This window comes from Miniopterus natalensis, chromosome 6 (assembly GCF_054644295.1).
Source record: "Miniopterus natalensis isolate mMinNat1 chromosome 6, mMinNat1.hap1, whole genome shotgun sequence".
Lineage (NCBI taxonomy): Eukaryota > Metazoa > Chordata > Mammalia > Chiroptera > Miniopteridae > Miniopterus > Miniopterus natalensis.
Window position 1 is genome coordinate 82,567,543 of NC_142086.1, and position 20,811 is coordinate 82,588,353.

General features: G+C 39.2%; 1 protein-coding gene and 1 pseudogene across 3 annotated transcripts in view; one reads left to right on the forward strand and one right to left on the reverse strand.

Moving 5' to 3' along the window:
• Positions 1-20,811, reverse strand: part of DIP2A (DIP2 acetate--CoA ligase A) — an 82,017-nt gene that overhangs the window by 46,962 nt on the left and 14,244 nt on the right. For 2 of the 3 annotated variants that reach the window (XM_016211862.2, XM_016211859.2), the window contains exons 3-6: positions 16,568-16,687; positions 12,924-13,043; positions 11,112-11,321; positions 7,729-7,857 (exon numbers count right to left, since the gene is read on the reverse strand). In XM_016211862.2, coding sequence (XP_016067348.1) covers positions 7,729-7,857; positions 11,112-11,321; positions 12,924-13,043; positions 16,568-16,687 — 579 coding nt within the window. The remainder of the gene's footprint in view (positions 1-7,728; positions 7,858-11,111; positions 11,322-12,923; positions 13,044-16,567; positions 16,688-20,811) is intronic. The other variant, XM_087818386.1, reaches the window with a different exon arrangement.
• LOC107536225 (DNA-binding protein inhibitor ID-2 pseudogene) lies at positions 3,132-3,536 on the forward strand (annotated as a pseudogene).

Here is a 20,811-nt window from a genome sequence, read left to right on the forward strand (position 1 = left end):
CAGACAGCCATTTTGGAATTTATTAATTCATTAACAAATACTTACTGAACGCCTTTTAGGAACTAGAACTTGCTCTAAGCTAGTGGTTTTCAAAGTGGTCCAGGGACCCCTGGCGGTGCCTGAGATGCTTTCAGGAGGTTCATGAGGTCAAACTACAGGTGACCCTTGAACAACATGGATTTAAACTGCGCGAATCCACTTATATGCAAATTTTTAAAAATAAATACCTGTACTGTTTTCGATCTGTGGCTGGGAGTCTGAGGATGCAAAGGGCTGACTCTGTGATTTGATCTATGCCACTTTATATGGGGAACTTGAGTATTGTGGATTTTGGTATTTGTGGAAGGTTCTGGAACCAATCCCCTGTAAGTACCTAGGGACAACTAAGTTTTTAGGGGGTCAAGTTATACGCTGATTTTCTGCTGTGTGGGGGTCGGCACCAGTGTTGTTCATGGGCCAACTGTCCTTTCCTAGTCATATGAAGATATCATTTCCCTTTTCACTCTCCTCCTCTCAGAAGAGCATAGTGGAGTTTCTCAGAGGCCACATATCATGTCATAGCACAACAGACTGAATGGGGACAAGACACAGAACCAGATGCTAATATTATGCCAGCCAGGAGACCGACTGGCAACAATACAAAACAAGCCCATTCTTCCCCCTAAATTTTCATTTTATAAATTTTTTCATAAATATGAGCTATTTGTGTTAAGCTCTAATGAGTTTATTTTTTTTTAATGAATACATATTTTTTTAAATCTTTAGTTTTAACTTCTAATATGGTAAATATCAAGAGCTACAATCCACATAAACTAAAAGCTCTTTAGTGTCCTCAATAATAATTAAGAAATGCTGTTCTGGGAGATGTAACGTCAACAAAGAGATAAATAACAGTCTGCCCTCAATCAGCTCACCATTTGCTGGATGAAAACAAGCAAAGACATGTGTCCTACGAATAAACAAGAACACCTGACGTGGCAATGAGTGCTCTAAGGAAAACTAACATGCAAAGACAGCTGAGAGTAGGAGTAAGCAGGACCCAAGCTCCAGCACACCTCACCCTCCTACTGCAAGTGTGGCAGCTGATACCGCAGTGTCTTTCTACAGCATGTTCCCTTCTCCAACACCGAAGCCAGACTAGAACCAAGAAATGTATTTATTTGTCACATCTCTTTAGTCTCCTCTAATCTGGATTTTTTTTGTCCTTTATAACACTGACATTTTGAAAGAGTACAGTTCTTGCCCGGCCGGGCATGGCTGAGTGGTTGAGCATCAACCTAGGGTCCAGGTGATCAGGGTTCGATTCCTGGTCGGGGCACATGCCCAGGTTGCAAGCTGCAGCTGATCAATGACTCTCTCATCATTGATGTTTCTATCTCTCTCTCTCCCTCTCCCTTCCTCTCTCTGAAATCAATAAAAATATGTTTAAAAAAATTAAAGAAAGAGTACAGTTCTTTCTTTTCCTTAAGTAGAACATACCTCCATTTGAGTTTTATGTTTTTCATGATTCAACTCAGGTGCTGCATTCCTGGCTGAAATGCTACATGATATCACCTTCAGATACATGAGAGACCCATCTACCCTCGTAGGGATGCTGATTTCATCACCCAAAGTGCTGCATGGCTTCTCCACTACATCATTACTGTTGTTTCCTGTGCAACTAAGCATTGTGCAGAGACACTTCAAGAGCAAATGTATGCCCAGCTGGGAGTGGCTCAGCGGTTGAGCACTGACCTAGGATCCAGGAGATCGTGGTTCAATTCCCAGTCAGGGCACATGCCTGAGTTGCAGGCTTGACCCCCAGTCGGGGGCCTGCAGGAGGCAGTTGTTCAATGACTCTCATCATTGATGTTTCTCTCTCTCTCTCTCTCCCTCTCCCTTTCTCTCTCTGAAATCAATAAAGATATATTTTAAAAAGAGAGAGAGAGCAAACGTATATCCCGACCCTCATCAAACTTTCTCCCTGCATTTCACAGCCATATATCATTCTTGCCAGAAGCAATTTTTACTGCAATGGTTGCAAAGTTATTTTGCAACTTTAGCACCTCATTTAGTCAGAGTAGTCAATACGTGGCATCCTATCTGTCTGTCATCTATCATCTGTCTGTCTGTCATCTATCAACTATCCAACAGTCTGTCTATAATCAGGAAGGACTCATGGATGGCTATTTTCTCAATTGTTATAAATCATCATGGTTCTATCTGATGCACAAATTGTCCCAGATTTAGCCTGTGCAAGTTGATTTGTGGCATGCCTCCCCATTCTTTAAGCACTTCCTTACTTTCCATCATGAGATGTTTCTGTTGTTTATACTCCCCTGCTCTGCCCTGGAATCACACATTTCTCCAAGCAGGTGTAGCTCTCCTCAGTGGGAAGTGGAGTCAAGACCAAAATCTGGTCACCAGGTGTGCTCACTGCTACTGCAGTGTCCTTGCTTCTTTCAACAGATGCAGCTAAAAAGTACACTGTATATATACACTCATATATTCATAGATATACATGCGCACCTACACAGACAATATACATGTGTATTCAGAAAAGCATAAAATGACACAGACTCATATCTTCTTAGAAATCAAGTCCATACCAATACCTCAAATCCCAATCTTCCCCACAGGGTTCTCTCTTGCCTTTTATAACTCATATTTGGATGTCCCTCTTCCACAGTGAGAACCCTGCTCCCAACAACATCAACACCTTTGCTCAATACTATCAAGTGTACAGAATAATTTCCAAATTACTTCACGCACAGCACTAAGAAAACAACCTATTAACAAGAGTTCAAGCCTTATTTGCTGTGCTTCTCATCCAACTTCGTCCAATATTGTGTTCACAACTTCCCTATATTAGCTCTCTCTCCATGATTACCTTGAGTGTGACTATGGTATTTCTTGGAAATATAATCATGTTCATTTATTTCCACTTGACTTCAATTTTAGGATTTCCCTCCTTCATTCCATACTTTAAGTTTATGTTTTAAATATGTAGAACATTTACAAACTTCTAAATTTCAAAACTACGTCTTAAGTCGAGCCTGGTCCCAAGTGCCGGAAGCTCCACAGGAGGCAGTGGCCTGAGCTCTAGGGCAGCCTGTTCCCTTCCAGTCTCTCCTCCCTTCCTCATGGTCAACATGAAAGCCTTCAGTCCTGTGAGGTCTGTAAGGAAAAACAGCCTTTCGGACCACAACCTGGGCATCTCCTGGAGCAAAACCCTAGTCGACGATCCAATGAGTTTGCCGTACAACATGAATAATTACTACTCCAAGCTGAAGGACCTGGTGCCCAGCATCCCCCAGAACAAGAAGGTGAGCAAGATGGAAATCCTGCAGCACATTATGGACTATATCTTGGACCAGCAGATCACCCTGGGCTCCCACCCCACTATTGTCAGCCTGCACCACCAGCGACCCGGCCAGAGCCAGGCATCCAGGACACTGCTGACCACCATAAACAGGGACATCAGCATCTTGTCTTTGCAGGCTTCTGAATTCCCTTCTGAGTTCATGTCAAATGACAGCAAAGCACTCTGTGGATGAATAAATAGTGTTTATTACTTTTTTTTCTTTGCACAGCAATATATCCACAGGAACTTATTTTTCAACTATTTCACAAGCACTACAAGTTGAATGGACCTTTTTGAAAAATGGAAGCAAAACTAAGAAGGATCAGATCACACTCCCCAAGGTGTTTCTGACCTGGACTGCGATATTAGTTATTTATGAAATAGGCTTTTAATGCTCTTTCTGCAGTTGGAAGGTTTTCTTTAAACACTATTCCCATCACGGGGAGCAAAAACATTAAAATCACAAGGAATTGCCCAATTTAAGCAGACTTTGCCTTTTTTCAAAGGTGGGGTGTGAATACCAGAAGGATCCAGTATTCAGTTACTTATATAAAGTCTTCTGGTCAGAAATTATCTTTTTGACAAAAGCCTACTAAATGCTGTATGTGTGTGCGTGTGCCTGTGCGTGTGTGTGTATATATATATATATATATATATATATACACACACACACACACATATACACCTAGAGAGAGAGAGAAGGTGAAACCTGTGAACTCTTTAATTACAGTTGTCTTGTATAGTGGCAGAGATGTATATTTCTTCATACTAAGTGTAATGATGTACTTATTCATGCTCAACTTTTAATAAAAGTTTAGTTGTAAACTTAACCCTTTTATACAAAATAAATCAAGTGTGTTTATTGAATGGTGATTGCCTACTTTATTTCAGAGAACCAGTGCTTTGATTTTTATTATATATTATAACTGAACTCTAATCAATACAAGTTCAATTTAGGTAGACTGTATAAGATTATAATAAAACATGTCTGGAGTCAAAACTAAATATCAAAACTATAGTCACACATTACTGACCAACAGGGATCCATCCCGAGAAATGTGTAGTCAGGTGATTTCATTGTGCAAACATCACAGACTACACTACACACACCTAGATGGTACAGCCTACTGCACACCTAAGCTGTATTTAACAAACTACAAAAGAAAAACTGTATGATGAGCTTGACAGGTCAAAAAAATCATTTAACAAGAATTGTGATAAAAATTTTCAGGAAACTGGGAAAAAAGAGAACTTCCTCAACCTGATGAAGAGCATCCTTAAAAAACTCAAAAATAACATCACAATTGAAAATAAAAGAGTGAATGCTTTCCCCCAACAATTGGAAATAAGGCAAATTATGCTCCCTCTCAACATTTCTAATTGACAAAACTGGAAGTCCTAGACACTGCAATCAGTCAGAAATATAAATGTTCCTACAAGAAAATAATTTGGAAAGGAAGGTAAAACTGTGTTTATAGACAATATAATCATGTATGCATGCAGTAAAACTTAAGAAATCGGCCAAAAAAGCTACTAGAACTAATATAAGGTCAATATTAAAAAAAAAATCAACTGTATTTCTATGGAATAGCAACAAACAGTTGGAAAAATATCTGAATACCATTTACAACAGCATCAAAAATATAATATATTTTGGGATAATTTTAACAAAATATGTGCAATATTTGTGCCCTGAACACTATAAAACAGTGCTAAAAATTTTTTATAACAACTAAATAAATAGAAAAATATACTATATTTATCAGCTGTAGTATACAATACTGTTAAGATGCCAATTCTTTTCAAATTGGTCTAGAGAGTCAATAAAATAACAATCAAAATCTGGCAGGAATTTTGGTAAAAATTAACAAACTAATTTTAAAATACATATTACAATGCAAAGGAGCTGGAATAGTCAAAGCAAATTTTAAGTTGAAAAGCAAAGTTGAAGACAAACTACATGATTTCAAAATTTATTATAAAACTACAGTAATCATGACAAGTTGCTACTGATATAAGGATGGACAAATATAGCAACTGAATAGCACAGAGAGCCCAGAAATAGATTCCTCTGGTATATGGTCTACTGATTTTCATTAAAGATGCCAAAGACACTTGGTGGGGACAGAATGGTCTTTAAAATACATGATGCTGGAACAGCTGGATAACCATATACAAAAGAATGAAGTTTGATTCATACCTTGCACTTATGCTAAAATTAACTCAAATGCATCATACGCCTAAACATAAATTTTATAGCCAAAGCTATAAAATTCTAGCAGAAAATATAGGAGAAAACTTTTATGACCTTGAGTTAGAAAAGTATGACACAAAAATAGGATCCATAAAAGAAAAATGTAGTAAACTGGACATCATCAAAATTTTAAATTCTACTCTTTGAAAGGCCCAGTTAAGAGAATGAAAACACAAGCCACAGACTGAGAGAAAATACAAATTATAAACCTGATAAAGAACTTGTATCTAGAATACAAAAAGAACTCTCAAATCTTAACAAGAAAAAAAAACAACACATTTAAAAAATAAGTAAAATATTTTAACAGACTCTTCTGAAGAGATATAGAGATGGCAAATAAGCACATGAGAAGATGCTCAACACCATCCATCAATCACTAGAGAGATGCAAATTCAAACTATGAGACACCTCTATACACCTATTAGGATGGTTAAAATTTTAAAACCACAATACCAACTGTTGGCAAGGATGTGGAGGAACCAGAACTCTCACCACTAATGGTGGGAATAGGAAATGGTACAGACACTTGGGGAATCAATGTGGCAATTTTTTTTTCATTTTTTTTTTTTAAATATATCTTTATTGATTTCAGAGAGAGGAAAGGAGAGGGAGAGAGATAGAAACATCAATGATGAGAGTCACTGATCAACTGCCTCCTACACGCCCCCGACTGGGGATCGAGCCCACAACCCAGGCATATGCCCTGACCCATAATCGAACCCCGATAGCCTGGATCCTAAGTCAATGCTCAACCGCTGAGCCACGCCCGGCCAGGCAGCAATTTCTTAGAGTTAAACAAAGACCTACTACATGATCCAGCTATTCCACTCCAGGGTATTGAACCAAAAGGAATGAAAGTACACACCCACACAAAGACCTGCATAAAAATATTCATAGGAGCTCTATTTGGAATAGCCCCAAACTGGAAATAACCAAAATATAGTGATAGGTAAACAGATAAACAAACTGTTGTGCATACATAGAACAAAATCTACTCCTCAATGAATGGAATGAACTATTGATACATGCAAGACCGTGAATCTCAAAATAAGTATGTAGAGTGGCAGAACCCAGACAATAAAGAGGAAATACTATATAATTCTATTTACATAAAACTCTAGAAAATGCAAACTAACCACAGTGCCAGGAAGTAAATCAGTGGTTGCCTGAGGGGAAGCCAAAAAAGGGTGGCAGGAGGTCTGACAAAGGGACACAAGAAAACTTTTATGAGGGCTGGATACGTTCACTGTCTGATTGTATGGATGGTTTTACGGTTGTACGCATATGTTAAAACTTATAAAATTGCACACTTTAAATATGTGCAGTTGATTACATGTCAATTATACCTCAACTAAGCTCTTAATTTTTTTTTAAATATAAAGAGTAATAAATCAAATAAAAGTCTAACCAATGGAAAGCCTGCTTCATGTTGACTCAGTGTTTTCCTTTTGCATTTGAACAAGAAACCAAAAGACTTCGACAAAATTTGACCTACTGGTTAGAAAGATCAAAATACACAATCAACACTTAGATCTGAGAGCCTCTAGAGTTTTTTGCAATTCAAATCCAGAACATTGGAAAGAAAACTTCACATGACTTTGATAAAATATATTAGAACTGTTTCAAAAGGAAACGGTATTAAGCAGGACACTGAAACTGCACTGACAGCCCTAGGCCTATACATCAGGAACTGTAAATGCTACTGTACCCATTTCACAGGCTGCAGAGGACAGTGAGTGCAGGGACTGCTGTGTTGCATGAGTGGCTGCACTCACACTAAGACCTGCTCCGCTGAACACACCATGTCCAAATAAAAACTTTCCATGTTTCTCATTTTCCTACAATATTGTAGATCCAAACTCCTTTTGCGTCCAATTTAAATTTGGAGGTTTTCTCCTCCCTACTCTCCTTGGTCTACTGAACCAATTCCGCAGATATTTTTGATCATTTCTGCACATGGTACTTTAAGTGATAACATGCACTGCACACACTGGTCTCAGTTTACATGGTCTGAAGGGTTATAACTGCTGACTGGTTCAGGTTTGCTATAGCGAGTACACTAAGGGATGTTTAGTACCTGAAAAGAACCTGTGCTCGGCCGTCTCAAAAGGAGGAAGAAAGACATGCTCACCACCTGCTGTGTCCAGGAGGCGCCCGCTGCACCCCCGAGGGACGCCTCTCATAGAGGCTGACTGTGGACGCTCACAGTGCGAATACTCCACAAGGCCAGTGGTGACATCAGGAGGGGCAGAGTGCAGATCTGCTTTTGAAAAACAAACCCAAAACAAGAGTGTTGTTAATTCAAAAGACCAATAAGTTGCTGTTTAAACCCCATTTGACTGATGATTCTCTAGCTGAGCTCCAAGCAAGGAGCATGGTATTCCAATTAATTTTGGTTTTTTGATCGACCAAGGCACATGGGGACCCTGTGAACTCTCAGCTCCTAGACATGGCATGTAGACCTGTGTGCATGAAGGCTGTCCAGTTCCCAAAGGGATCCAGACTAGAACCACCAACCACAGCACAGACACAGGTGCAAGTGGACTCGCCTTTCACATGAGGTTTTACTCAGAAATTTCCCTCAGTGAAGCAGAAACAAATTTTAAATCAATTGTTATTGGACCATTTTTTGTTATATTATAAAAAAAATAGACTACCCCTCACACCCCCAAAGAGTATGTTAACTGTCCCGAAGACAGAAGACCTTCGCAAGCTTCAAAGAAAAACCTACAAAGATGAAAACTACCCTCATGGCCAGTTCAACACATCTCTGTTAAGAGACTACAACCAAGGTCTTAGAACAAAAAGTATTCATTTACAAACAAACTAGTTACAGAAAATGTTTAAAGTCACTCCCTCCCATTGTCTCAATGTACATTTTGGTGAATTTTCATTGTATGGCACATTGATCTGTTCAGAATGCTGGCTGACTGAAAGTTGCTACAGCATTATTGTTAACAGTCAAGTCTCCCACTAGGAAAGGCACCATGTCTGCACAACTACCAGAAATTGTGCCCTCCCATGACACTAGAGCAAATACTTGTCTACTTGTAAGATCAATATTAGCCTGTCAGTGGTAACCTGTAATCTGTTTAATCTTCTAATGAATGCTCCTGCCATCACAATGGCACACTAATATTTTACATTTTAAATTCTGATCATTTAGCTATCATTTCATAACCTAGGAAGAGAAATTTTAAATATGTAGAAAGATGAAATTATATGGAAGCAAAATACGAACTCACTATTTACACAGCCATTTGGAAAAAATCTAGCTTTAGTTAGTTTTCATAACCTTTAAAAATGCTTGATGTTGATAAAACCAGCAATTTAAAGTATGCCTATCATAAAGTTCTTTCAGTTTGAAAAGAAATCTCCCCACCTTTCCAAATCTAGCAAAAAGAATAAATGACTTTAACAGTATTCATGAAAAAAGTATAAATGCTAATCTTAACTGGCCCAACTGGGCGTGGCTCAGCGATTGATCATCGACCTAGGATCCAGGAGATTGTGGTTTGATTCCGGGTCAGGGCACATGCCCGGATTGTGGGCTCAATCCCCAGCAGGGGGCATGCAGGAGGCAGCCAATGGCTGTTTACCTCTCTCCCGCTCCCTTCCCCTCTCTGAAATCAGTAGAGATATATATATAAAAAAATTAAATGGTAACCTTAACTAAAAGCATTTTTTAAAATAGTTGCATAAAAGCAAACTACATTAAAAATAAAAATTCACTACTATAACTAAAAGTACTACTTTTAAATATATGTATTTACATTTGTGTACAAATGTTTTATGTATTTGATTTCCTTAATCCAAAATTAAAAATGATATATTTTTAAAATTACCTTTACCTAACATATGCTACCTCAAAAGTTTTACCTAAATATTCTTGTTCTTTCTGTATTTCTTTCCTTAACCCAAATTGAAGAATTCTTTAGTGTTAGACACTAAAACAAAGGATGATTTTTATAATAAGAGAAATTAAATATTTTCACATTTAGAAATTCAAGCAACTATATCTAGCAAACATTTAGCATATGAAGGTTATAATCACAGTATGGTATCAAACAGAGTCCAAGTTAAAAATTTTAGAAGTTACTAGAATTAATAACTGTGTATGCCAGCTCAAGCGAGTGGGGTGGAAGAAAGACAGGCTCAGCCACACCAGCAGAGGCCAGGAGTGCTCATCGAGAGGTGATGCACCCACCTCATGAATCTTCACAGTCAGAGCCTCTCCAAGAATGAAAACACCTCACTCAAACACACTTACAGTTAAGTGCTTTGTTAAAAGACCCACAACCACTGGAAAGTTGAAGGCTGTCTGGTTAAACATTCTGACCTATGGGCAATTTTTCAATATATCAGTACAAAAACTGTTTTTCAAGCTATCCACTGTCAATCTCCTTGAGGAAAATGGACAGTAACCACTGGCCATTGGCAGGACAGCCAGGAAAGCCACCAAAACAGTCTGGGCGGGCTGTTTTCCAAAGGGGTCTTTTCTCCTGAAACACACTCCCTGGGGCAGCCCTGACAGTCCTGACAGCTGCCCTGCCACCCCGTGGTCTCCGTACACTGGAAGTAGAGCACGGGATGTGAGTTTTCATCTAAGACTCACATCGCAGTAGAAGACACATGCTCAACAGAAACCTGCTTCATGCACTGATGCAACAAATTTAAAATGAAGAGCCTCAGTGCTGTGCCGAGAGAGGACGGTAAGACTAAAGCTGTTGGCCACTTAAAACATCCAATTTACTCCCAGCCCAGCCAACCATTTACTCTCAGTCCAGCCAAATGACCAAGATTTTACATGAAGAAGCTCAGCACCTGAGCCCAGAACCTACCCACTGTGACCCCACCAAAAACACCAGCCTGTCATGGGTACACAGTTTCAGTGTTAGCAGAACAGCAACCAACAGCAAAGAAAATAAAAAGGAATCAAGAAAACTGTCAGCCTGGCTTCAACGTTAAGCCAGCTGCACAATCTCAGGTCGGTTTTCAACCTAACTTCCTGTCCTCCCTCCACATCTAGAAAACAGAGGGGTTACGATCATACTTTTTAAAGATTGGATGATTTGGAAAAGTTCTATGCATCTTTATGACTTAGCTTTAACTGAAATCCCTATTTAGGTTGAGGGGTTGTTTAACCTGGACAACTGATGGACCCCAGCTGTGCACACAAGCGAAGAGCAAAGGTGGAGACAATGTTGAGGCTGCAGACCAAGAGTGACCATCAGGAGCAACCACAGTCACATCTAACTTACTGTCTACTCTGTACCTGCCACCTGTGCCAGCCCACCCTCCAAAGCAGGAGGAGGCACACATCATGAGACACAATACACTTCTCTCAGTCCAGGGGGAAGGCTCACATACCAGAGCATCTGGGATCACCAAACCTCAGAAGCATCAAGAACTACTTTTGTAACCAAAAAGCCATTTTCCAGATAAAAAAGAGGTGGGTCTTGATGGGCATAGAGGCACCCCTTTCCTAGAGGGGCCACAGCAGCTGTTACTGACCTATGAGGGTGTGGGCCGTGGGGCCTGCGAGCGCGGCAGCGGGTCTCCCTCCCGGGTGGGATGAAGTGGAAGATGCGGAGGATGAGGTGGACGAGCCCTGAATGACCCGATCGAGCCAGGGCTCGACGCTGGAATGGCTCTGGAGCGGAGTGGAGGTGAGTCGCCCGGGTCGCCGTAAAGAGCCCTCATCTTCTGAGGCAGAGGACGTGTCTGTGGTTAAAATAACGATGACAGGCATGATGTAGGGATGGGTCACCAAGGAGGGCGGGTTAACACACTGGCAGTTGGGCCTCCCAGCCTGTGCTGCACTGCTCTGTATATCCATACAGCTGCGCCCACACATGGCCAAGGGGTCATCTCAAAGGTCACCCTCAATCTACAAGGGCCTGTATCAACCAACTCTAAGATCCAAAGGACCCTACCCGGGAAAACTGGCTCCATAACCCCAGCTTCCCCCAGAGGACTTAGTCTGGGGGCACCACACACTGGGAGTGAAGACAGGCCCAATTCCTAAATGGCTTCAGCACATTCCTTGGTGGGGTCCCAAATATCAAAGGAGATTCCAAGTGTCAAATGCTCTGTGAACATTGAGTGTTGCTATGGAACATCCACTCTGAGCCCCACGTCACCTTCACATGGTTGGACACCCTGCAGGGAAGGTTGAGCTCACTTCCCGAGGAAGAGTTGGGGCTGTGGGAATGTCGGGTTGTGTCTCCAGGCCTCACCCTGTTCACCTGCATCCTCTTAAGCCTTAAGGGAAGCAGGAATGAGCTCTGGAAAGAATTCCTTCCCCAAGACAACTGCTTCAGTCAATAAAATTAACTGTCACTAAGGTTCTATTCAAGTCTACATGACTGTGCATTTTATTATAGGTTTCACAATTATTTTAAAGTTCTTAAAAAATCAGGTAGTACCTATAATTATATTTAGGAAACAGAATTTGACAGCCATTTCTAAGATTTTTTTTTCAACAATAAAAACTTTTCTTTTTTATCAAGAAAGCATTACCGCCCGGCCAGACGTGATTCAGCAGGATCCAGGAGATCGAGGTTCGATTCCTGGTCAGGGCACGTGCCCAGGTTGCAGGCTCAATCCTCAATGACTCTCTCATCATTAATGTTTCTATCTCTCTCTCTCCCTCTCCTTTCCTCTCTCTCTGAAATCAATAAAGATATATAAAACAAAAGCATTACCAAAACCACTAAAATGTCTTGTGAATATGGTTTTTGACTCTCAGTCGCTAGTTTTTTGACTTATATAACAAGATAGGCAACAGAAGTCATTAAACCAACACAGTGGGATAGATTAATAGGAAGCTTAACACACATCACTGACACAGAGAAATTCCATTTAAAGGTTTCATTTCTAATCGTAATAACAACAAAACAACAACAAATTAAAATTTAAAAACCCTCTAGACAGTCTTCTACTCTCCCATTTATGGCCTGGTAACAACACAGTAAATAAGTGAATAATTAAAAAAATTTTAATCCAGGAAACCCTTGCATTCCACTAAGTATCCATTTTAGGTTCTTCCCTTCCTTAAAAGACATAAATAGCATCTTAGTAAAAAAAACTAAAACCTACACAAAATGTCCTGTAGGAAGCAATTATCTGTTTGGGTAAGAGCCATACTGTGTACACCACAAATTTTCAGGTAAGGAATACTGCACATATACAAACATTTTTAATCTCAATTTCTTCAACTATTTACTACAGGTCAGAAGGATATTCCAACTCAATGGGAAACAAAGTTATGACACCAAGATGTGAAACACCTGTGGGCCATTCCTGACCCAGTTTTATCAGTACCTGGTGGGGTGCAGGTTTCCACAGACGAATGCACGAGAACAGAGCGTCTTTTCGAAGGCAGAGGCACCTTTCTTTCTTTGTATTTGGCCAAAGCTGCTTGCACGGCTTCAGTGTGAACATCTACATAGAAAAAGCAGTAAAATATTTACACAATATTGGTTATGAAGTAACAAAATTAAGTGTCATGGTGTTCAATGAGTGTGCCTACTCGTGGGTCCCACATGTTGGTCCTACATTTCTTTAAATATTCCTTTGTAGATTTAACTTCAGAACCATGTGAATATTTTTCACAGTTATAAATGAAAACTAAATAAAAAAGAAATCCCCCAAGTTGAAAATAAGATGAAACAAATGAACTTGAATGTGTCTCCAGTAGTTGGTATAAACTACTCCAAATGACTTTAACCTGCTCCTCTAGAGAAACATACTAAGGACAAAAAGAAGTGCATGAGACCACTTTCATACATTAAAATTTTTTCTCTAGTAAGATGTTTTTTAAAACATTTAAAAACCTTACAATGAAATGGCTTATAAAGTGCTAATCAAGAAAGATGAAAAATTCACACGTAGATGTATTAACATAAAATTTACAAACACCAAAGGCAACAAGACAATTCTAAAAGCTTCCAGAGAGAGTAAACTGCTATGAGGAATCAAAAATAGAGGGACACTACTCAATAATAACCACCAGCTGCAAAAAGGTAACTAAGTATCAAAGAAAATGTTTTGAACCTATAATTTTACATCCAGCCAAATTATCATTGAAACACAGGGGTCTAATAAAAATATTCCCAGACATAGAAGTTAAACACTTGTGGAAGAAGGTGCTTGAGGGAGAGACAAATCCAGGAGCCCTTACAATAGATACACCAGTGACTATAAGCACACACTTTAAACTTGATTAGTGTCTTAGAAATGAACAAAAACAGATAAAACAACCCAGAACTAAAAATCTATACAATATCAACACAATAGCGGTATAAACCAACAGATATAGGAAGCTTAATAAAGCACAAGAAACATAAAGAAAACTACACCAAGACACATCATAATCAAATCATTCAAAATCAGTGATAAAGAGAAAAATCTTAAAAGATCCAGAGGAAGAAAGACACATTACATACATGGGAACAATGTAAAGGAACAAACTTGGAGAACTAACACTACTGATTGCAACAATAATTATTAAGCTACAATCATTGAGAGCTTGGTTTTCCATAAAGACGAATATATCCACAGAACAGAGGAGTCCAGAAAGAGAGCCACTCGTGCATGTGTAACTGCTTTTAGACAAAGAAGCAAACTGTATGCTCTACAAACTGGACAGCCACATGCAAAAAATAAGCTTTGATCCATACCTTGAACTCATATGAAAATTAACTAAAATATGGATCATAGGCCTAAAGGTAAAACCTTAAAATTATAAAACTTCCAGAAGAAAACAGAGATAAGAATCTTTATGACCCTGGGTTACGCAAAGATTTCTTAGATACAAGATCAAAAGCACTATCCACTTAAAATAACTGATAAGTTGAACTTCATTAATATTAAAACCTTGTGCTCTTCAAAAGCCACTTTAAGAGAATGCAAAGACAAGACAAAGCTTAGGAGAAAATATTAGCAAACCATATTTACAGTACAGGTTCTTATATTCAGTAAATAAAGAATCAGAACTAGAATAAAGTTCACAAGGACAGAAAAGTTTATTAACATCAGTCACATAGAAATGGATGGTGGGGAGGATGGGGGCACACAGGAAGACAGGAAGGGGAAGAAGACCCTTTACATGAGATCCCATTCATGGACTGCATACATGTGTATGCGTGTATCTGCCTCCAGGGCTGAAGATGGTGTTCAGTGAAATGCTGAAAGCAGTTGTCTTGGGATTCAGAGACTTAAGGTGCCTTTTACTATTGTCCTTACAATAGGTGTAACACTTTATACTACATGTATTATTTATATCATCAGAAAAGAAACAATTATCAGTATGACAAAGTTCTTTTAAATGTGTATTAAATTGGTAAGGAATTATCTGATCAAAAGTTTCTGAAATCACTTCATTACACATCCTTGTTGATATAACATTTAAAATCTTAATGTTCTTTCTAGATATTCTTAAAACAAAATGGCCATTTCTTTTTTTTAAATTCTTAAATTTTATTTTTCAATTAAAATTTACATGCAATATTACTGTAGTGTGATACCTCCAACTCTGTTCTTTTTTTCTCAAGACTGCTGCGGCTATTCGAGGTCTTCTGTGGTTCCATATAAATTTTTGAATTATTTGTTCTAATCTGTGAAATACGCGATTTGTATTTTGATAGGAAATGCTTTGAATCTATAGATTGCTTTGGGTAGTATAGACATTTTAATGATGTTAATTCTTCCTATCAATGAACACTGTATATGGTTCCATTTATTTGTATCTCCTCCAATTTCTTTTTCAGTATCTTATAATTTTAGCCCCCTTTACCTCTTTGGTTAAATTGATTCCTGGGTATTTTATTTTTTTGATGCAGTTGTAAATGGGACTGCTTTTGGTTTTGTTTTTCCCCTTTCTGATAGTTCATTTTTAGTATATAAAAATGCAACTGATTTCTAGATATTTATTTTGTATCCTACTATACTGAATTCATTGATTAGTTCTAATAATTTTTAGGTGAAATATTTAGGGTTCTCTATATACAGTATCATGTCATCTGCAAATAATGACAGTTTTACTTATTCTTTTCCAATCTGGGTGCCTTTTATTTCTTCTTCTTGTCTGATTGCTGTGGCTAGGACTTTCAGAACTATGTTGAATAAGAGTGGTCAAAGTGGACATCCCTGTCTTATTCCTGATCTTAAGGGAAACACTTAGTTTTGACTATGAGTTTGTCATATATGAACACTGTATATGGTTCCATTTATTTGTATCTCCTCCAATTTGTACCTCAATATTATGTTGAGGTATGTGCCCTCTATTCCCACTTTGCTAACAGTTTTCTATCATAAATGGGTGCTGGATTTCGTCAAGTTTTTTTCTGTATCTATTCATATGATTTTTATCCTTCAAAATGTATATTTCTTTATCTCTATTTAAAGTTTTTCTTTATAAAAAAGGCTTATTAAAAGAGTTTAAATATAAGGAAAATATACAATCACACATGGTGAAAATGTTAAACAGGTGAAACAGAGTGCTCAAAAGTTACTGATATGTAATCTATAATTGAAGACATAAATGTTTTCAATGGGTATTCTGATAACTCAATAAAATATCAGAGACAAATTTAAATATTCATAAAAGCACTGAAAAGTGGCAGAAATCTAAGTAGAAGTAAATCTCCAAAATTAGAAAGAAATACAGTAAGTAAAGTTGCTCCATATATACAAAAGCTATGAATACCAACCCCAAAGCTCTAAATAGAAAAATGGACAAAACGTTTAAAGAACTATTTTAAATGTGTAAGTTTTATAAACATCCCCTAAGAAGCAAGCACTCACACTACTTACTGTCTACACTAAAACATACTGTGGTTATATGAAGATTAAATTTTTTTCTAGAAAAATATGATGTGGTAAATTATCATTCAAGTGAAAATTTCTTCAGCAGACATTTTTAGCAAGAAAAAAATAACCCAAAGACTTTTGCCTCTGTTCCTTACCTGACCGGAAGCGCTCATCCCGCGAGTTGGTGGGCCGCGGCTTCTGCTGCTTGGGTGCCGCAGCCGTGGTTTGTGAGGGCCCAGGGGTCCTAGACTCTACTTGGAGGGATGGGTCCACTCCTGAAACACAATTTTATAGGTATGTCTTGTGTCAACCATCTGTTTTTCCAATTGTGGAAAAATCCATTTTAAACAACACGAACTGTACCAAAAACAATGATCTAAGCACACGCACCCTGTGCTGGACCTTGCACACCCCGAAGACCCAAGTTGGGAGGTCAAGGGGAAGCCATGAATGTCCACGTCCAGCTCTCTCCCCACAGTTCCCAGCCCAGCCCTGTGTCATCATCCACCATTCGCAAGAAAGGTGACCATCACATAGCCCAATCCTGAGCCCCATAAGCACCACACATGCAGCTGCTCAGGCAGACTCTCTACAGAAGGTCCTTTGAAAGCGTATTTCTACACCATAAACATTTCCTGAGTCAGTTTTCCTGGCACTGCCCATTGTATCAGCACACTCAGTGAGAAACAGCCCACTAAGCAATCATGAGGGTGTAATCAGTTGTCCTTAGACACAGGCAGAAAAGAAGTGGACTGGTGGAGAAAGAGAAGAAAGAGGCATAGATGATAACAATGACAACAGACCACAATGCTCAGACTCAGGCCCAACTGCCTCAGCCCACAATACCTGCTCGCTGTCTCCACACTCAACACGCTTGTGGCTCTCCACATTCATAGCCAGGCCCATAGCTCTCATGTCCACTGCCCCTGACTACACAGGCCCTCAGGACACAGGGCAAGGAGTAAAGGAATGGGGTACAAGCGTGCAGGGTCATTAAACAAAACCCCTGGTGTTGTCTGAGTCCTCATTTGCCGACATTTGAGAACAGCACAAAGCAAAACTGTCAGTTGTGAGTCATTAAAATAATCAGCTAAATTTAGCCTTTGGTTCAAATGTCTCATAAAAATGGCCAGCATGACTTCAGCCCCACTGACCCCTCTGGTCCTTACTGCTCCCAGAAAAGAGGCACATGCCTTGGACTCCGGTAGTCAGTGATTGCTCAACGGACACAGTGTAGCAGGAGTGATGCTATATGACTTTTGAGGCCAGTCATGAAAGGCAACATAACTGCTACCTGTGTCAATGTGCCCTCTCAGTGATAACACATTGAGAGCACAGATGAGAGAACAGAGGGGGGCAGAAGCAGCACAGAAACCCTGTGCTTGGCTCCCTAAGTCTCCCAGCACTAACACCACAGCTGTGACTGAGAAGCCCCCCAGGACACCGGCTCTGGCTCTGTGGACAGGGTGCAGCTGCCTTCCAGCCCATCCAAACTACAGATTTGTGAACAGAAAGAGGCTGTCACTGTTGTTTTAAGTGCTACATTTTAGGGTGGTCAGTTATTAGCACTAGAGAATGGGAACCCCTCTGGAAATCAATGTTCAGCTCTTCAGAATTTGACCATTCATGCACACATATATACATACATATACAAATGCATCCATAGCAATACTAATCAGTATTGCTACTCGCTTTTTATCTTGTGACCCCATTCCTTTACTCATTGCCCTGTGTCCTGAGGGCCTGTGTAGTCAGGGGCAGTGGACATGAGAGCTATGGGCCTGGCTACGAATGTGGAGAGCCACAAGCGTGTTGAGTGTGGAGACAGCGAGCAGGTATTGTGGGCTGAGGCAGTTGGGCCTGAGTCTGAGCACTGTGGTCTGTTGTCATTGTTATCATCTATGCCTCTTTCTTCTCTTTCTCCACCAGTCCACTTTACATTCATAATGGAGTTGAGAATGCACAGAACCTTATGCACTGTGGATTATAAATAGGCATGTTGCAAACTGATGTACATGCAAATGAACATCCCTTCACTTACATTCCAATATATGGGTGCTCTGATTCTTTGAGATTGATTCACTCATTCAACAAAGTCATAAAACCCACTGTAAAATTACTGGATAAAAGAGTAAGCATATTTTTAATTTTAATAGATATCAAGAGGTAACTTTCCAAAAAGGTTACAGCAATTCACACTCTTACAAGCAATGTATGAAAGTACCACTTCCCCACATCTTTATCAGCAATGGATGTTATAAAGTTTTAGAATTTTGCCAAGCTGGTAAGAGAAAAACGGTTCACTTTAATTTGCATTTCCCTATCTACTACTGGAGTTGAACATAATGTTTATTGCCCATCCGTATTTCCTCTTGTCTGAATTTCTATTCATTTCACCTAGCTAATAAGCCCCCCAAAAGAACTACAGGAAGCCCTGGTCTGCTGGGGACACTACCCTGCACTGAGTGCACTTCCCAGAGCCACAGCCTGGCTGGTGAGAATTCTGAAAAATTCTCATTTCTAGAGAACCAATCATACCAGTTTTTCTTTTCCTTCCTAACTTCTAGGTCTCCTATCTTGTAACCTCTGCTCAAGGGTCATTCAAATATTCTCCTGAATTTTATAGAATCTCATAATTACAGACATGTTTAGAGCTGTAATCCTTCTGAAGTCTATGTTCACTAACAGTGGAGAGGAAAAGGATCCCAGCCTGTTGCTTCCCCTCTTTCAATGCTCCTGAGTCACTGCTAGACCCCTTTCTCTTCCACTGATTTTCTTTTACCCCCTACACCAAGACCCCCTTGTTGTGACTACTAAGTGTACACAGTCAGGTTTATCATCTTAGGGCCAGTTCTTTCTCACTAGCATTCTTTCTCAAAAATGTACTGGCTACTCTCAGAACTTTCCTCCTTCAAATGGGTTATTATTTCCAATCCCAGTTTTGGGGGGGGAAAATCAACCACTGGCATTCAGACTGGCCTATATTATGTTCACGCATACCTTTTGAAACTGCTCATTTTATAATATTAAGTTTTTCCACTTAGGAAATTAGTATTTCTTCTATTTTAGGGTTTTGGTTATTTCTTTCAAATAAATTTTATGACCCTAATATAGATTAGGGCTTCCTTACTAAATGTATTAATAAGCAATTAAAAGTTTATTGCCATTATAAATGTTTTTACATTAACAGAAATCCTGCCAGAGAAAAGCTATAGATTCTTGCATATTTATCTTATAGCACCAAAAACTCTTACTAATGCTAATAGTTAATAAGCAGTCACCTGGGTTTTCAAGGTATAAAATAACACCATTTGTAAGTGAAAATGTTTATACTGCTTTGTTTCTCATCACACCATACTGGCAGTGGCCACCAAACAAAGTGGCCTAAGAATGGGCACAGCGAACACTCCTGTCTCACCCTGCATGGGATGGAAATGCTGCAGTATGGGATCACATAAAGTGATGGCGGCTGTCAATGTTTGCAAATAGACTGTCAGATGTTTCCATCACTTCCTTAAATTCCGATTTCACTCAGAAGTTGTTTTTGTTTTATTCTGGAGGAATGAGTGTCAGAACATAAAGAGGCTCCTCACTATTCTTTTTTTGTTGGCTGTAAATATATCACTCTGATACAGGCGGCATAAAGCATGTTTTCAGTTTAAGAATTATTATAAGGGAACAATCAATGTAGCGACGGTACTGGTTAAGAAATAAACACTCAAGTGCCTCAGCATCCCCTGTGGTCCCTCTAGTCTCACTCCATGATGAAACAGCATGCTGGCTTCAATGAAAACCACTTCCTTGTGCCCTGGCCGGTGTTGCTCAGTGGTTAGAGCATCAGCCTGTGCACCAGAGGGTCTCAGGTTTGATTCCCGGTCAAGAGCATGTAACTGGGTTGTAGATTCGATCCCAGCCCAGGTTAGGGGCGGAGGGGTGTCGGAGGCAGGAAATCTATGTGTCTTTTGCATAGATTTTCTCTTTCTTTCTCTCTCCTCCTCCCTCTCCCTCTAAAAATCAATGGAAAAAATATCCTCACTCCTCAGGTGAGGAAAATAAATAAATAAATAAATAAATAAATAAATAAATAAATAAATAAATAAATACATAGATAAAACCACTTCTTTGTCTTTCTTTACCAACTATATAAAGGTTCCTAAATAGTGCTGTTTGGCATGTTATTAACTTATACTGCTTATATTCCTTTGCAATTGTTTCTTTCACTTCCTGTATGTTTATGAGCTTCATCCTTGCTAATATATGTAGGTCTTCAGCTTTCCCCGATATGAATTCTGTTGGTTGCTGTTCGCGTTATTAGCATTTGAAGGATACAATACACACTCTTGTGCACAAGCAAACACAAGTGCAAACATCTGAAGTTTCTCAAGGGCACTTGTGTACC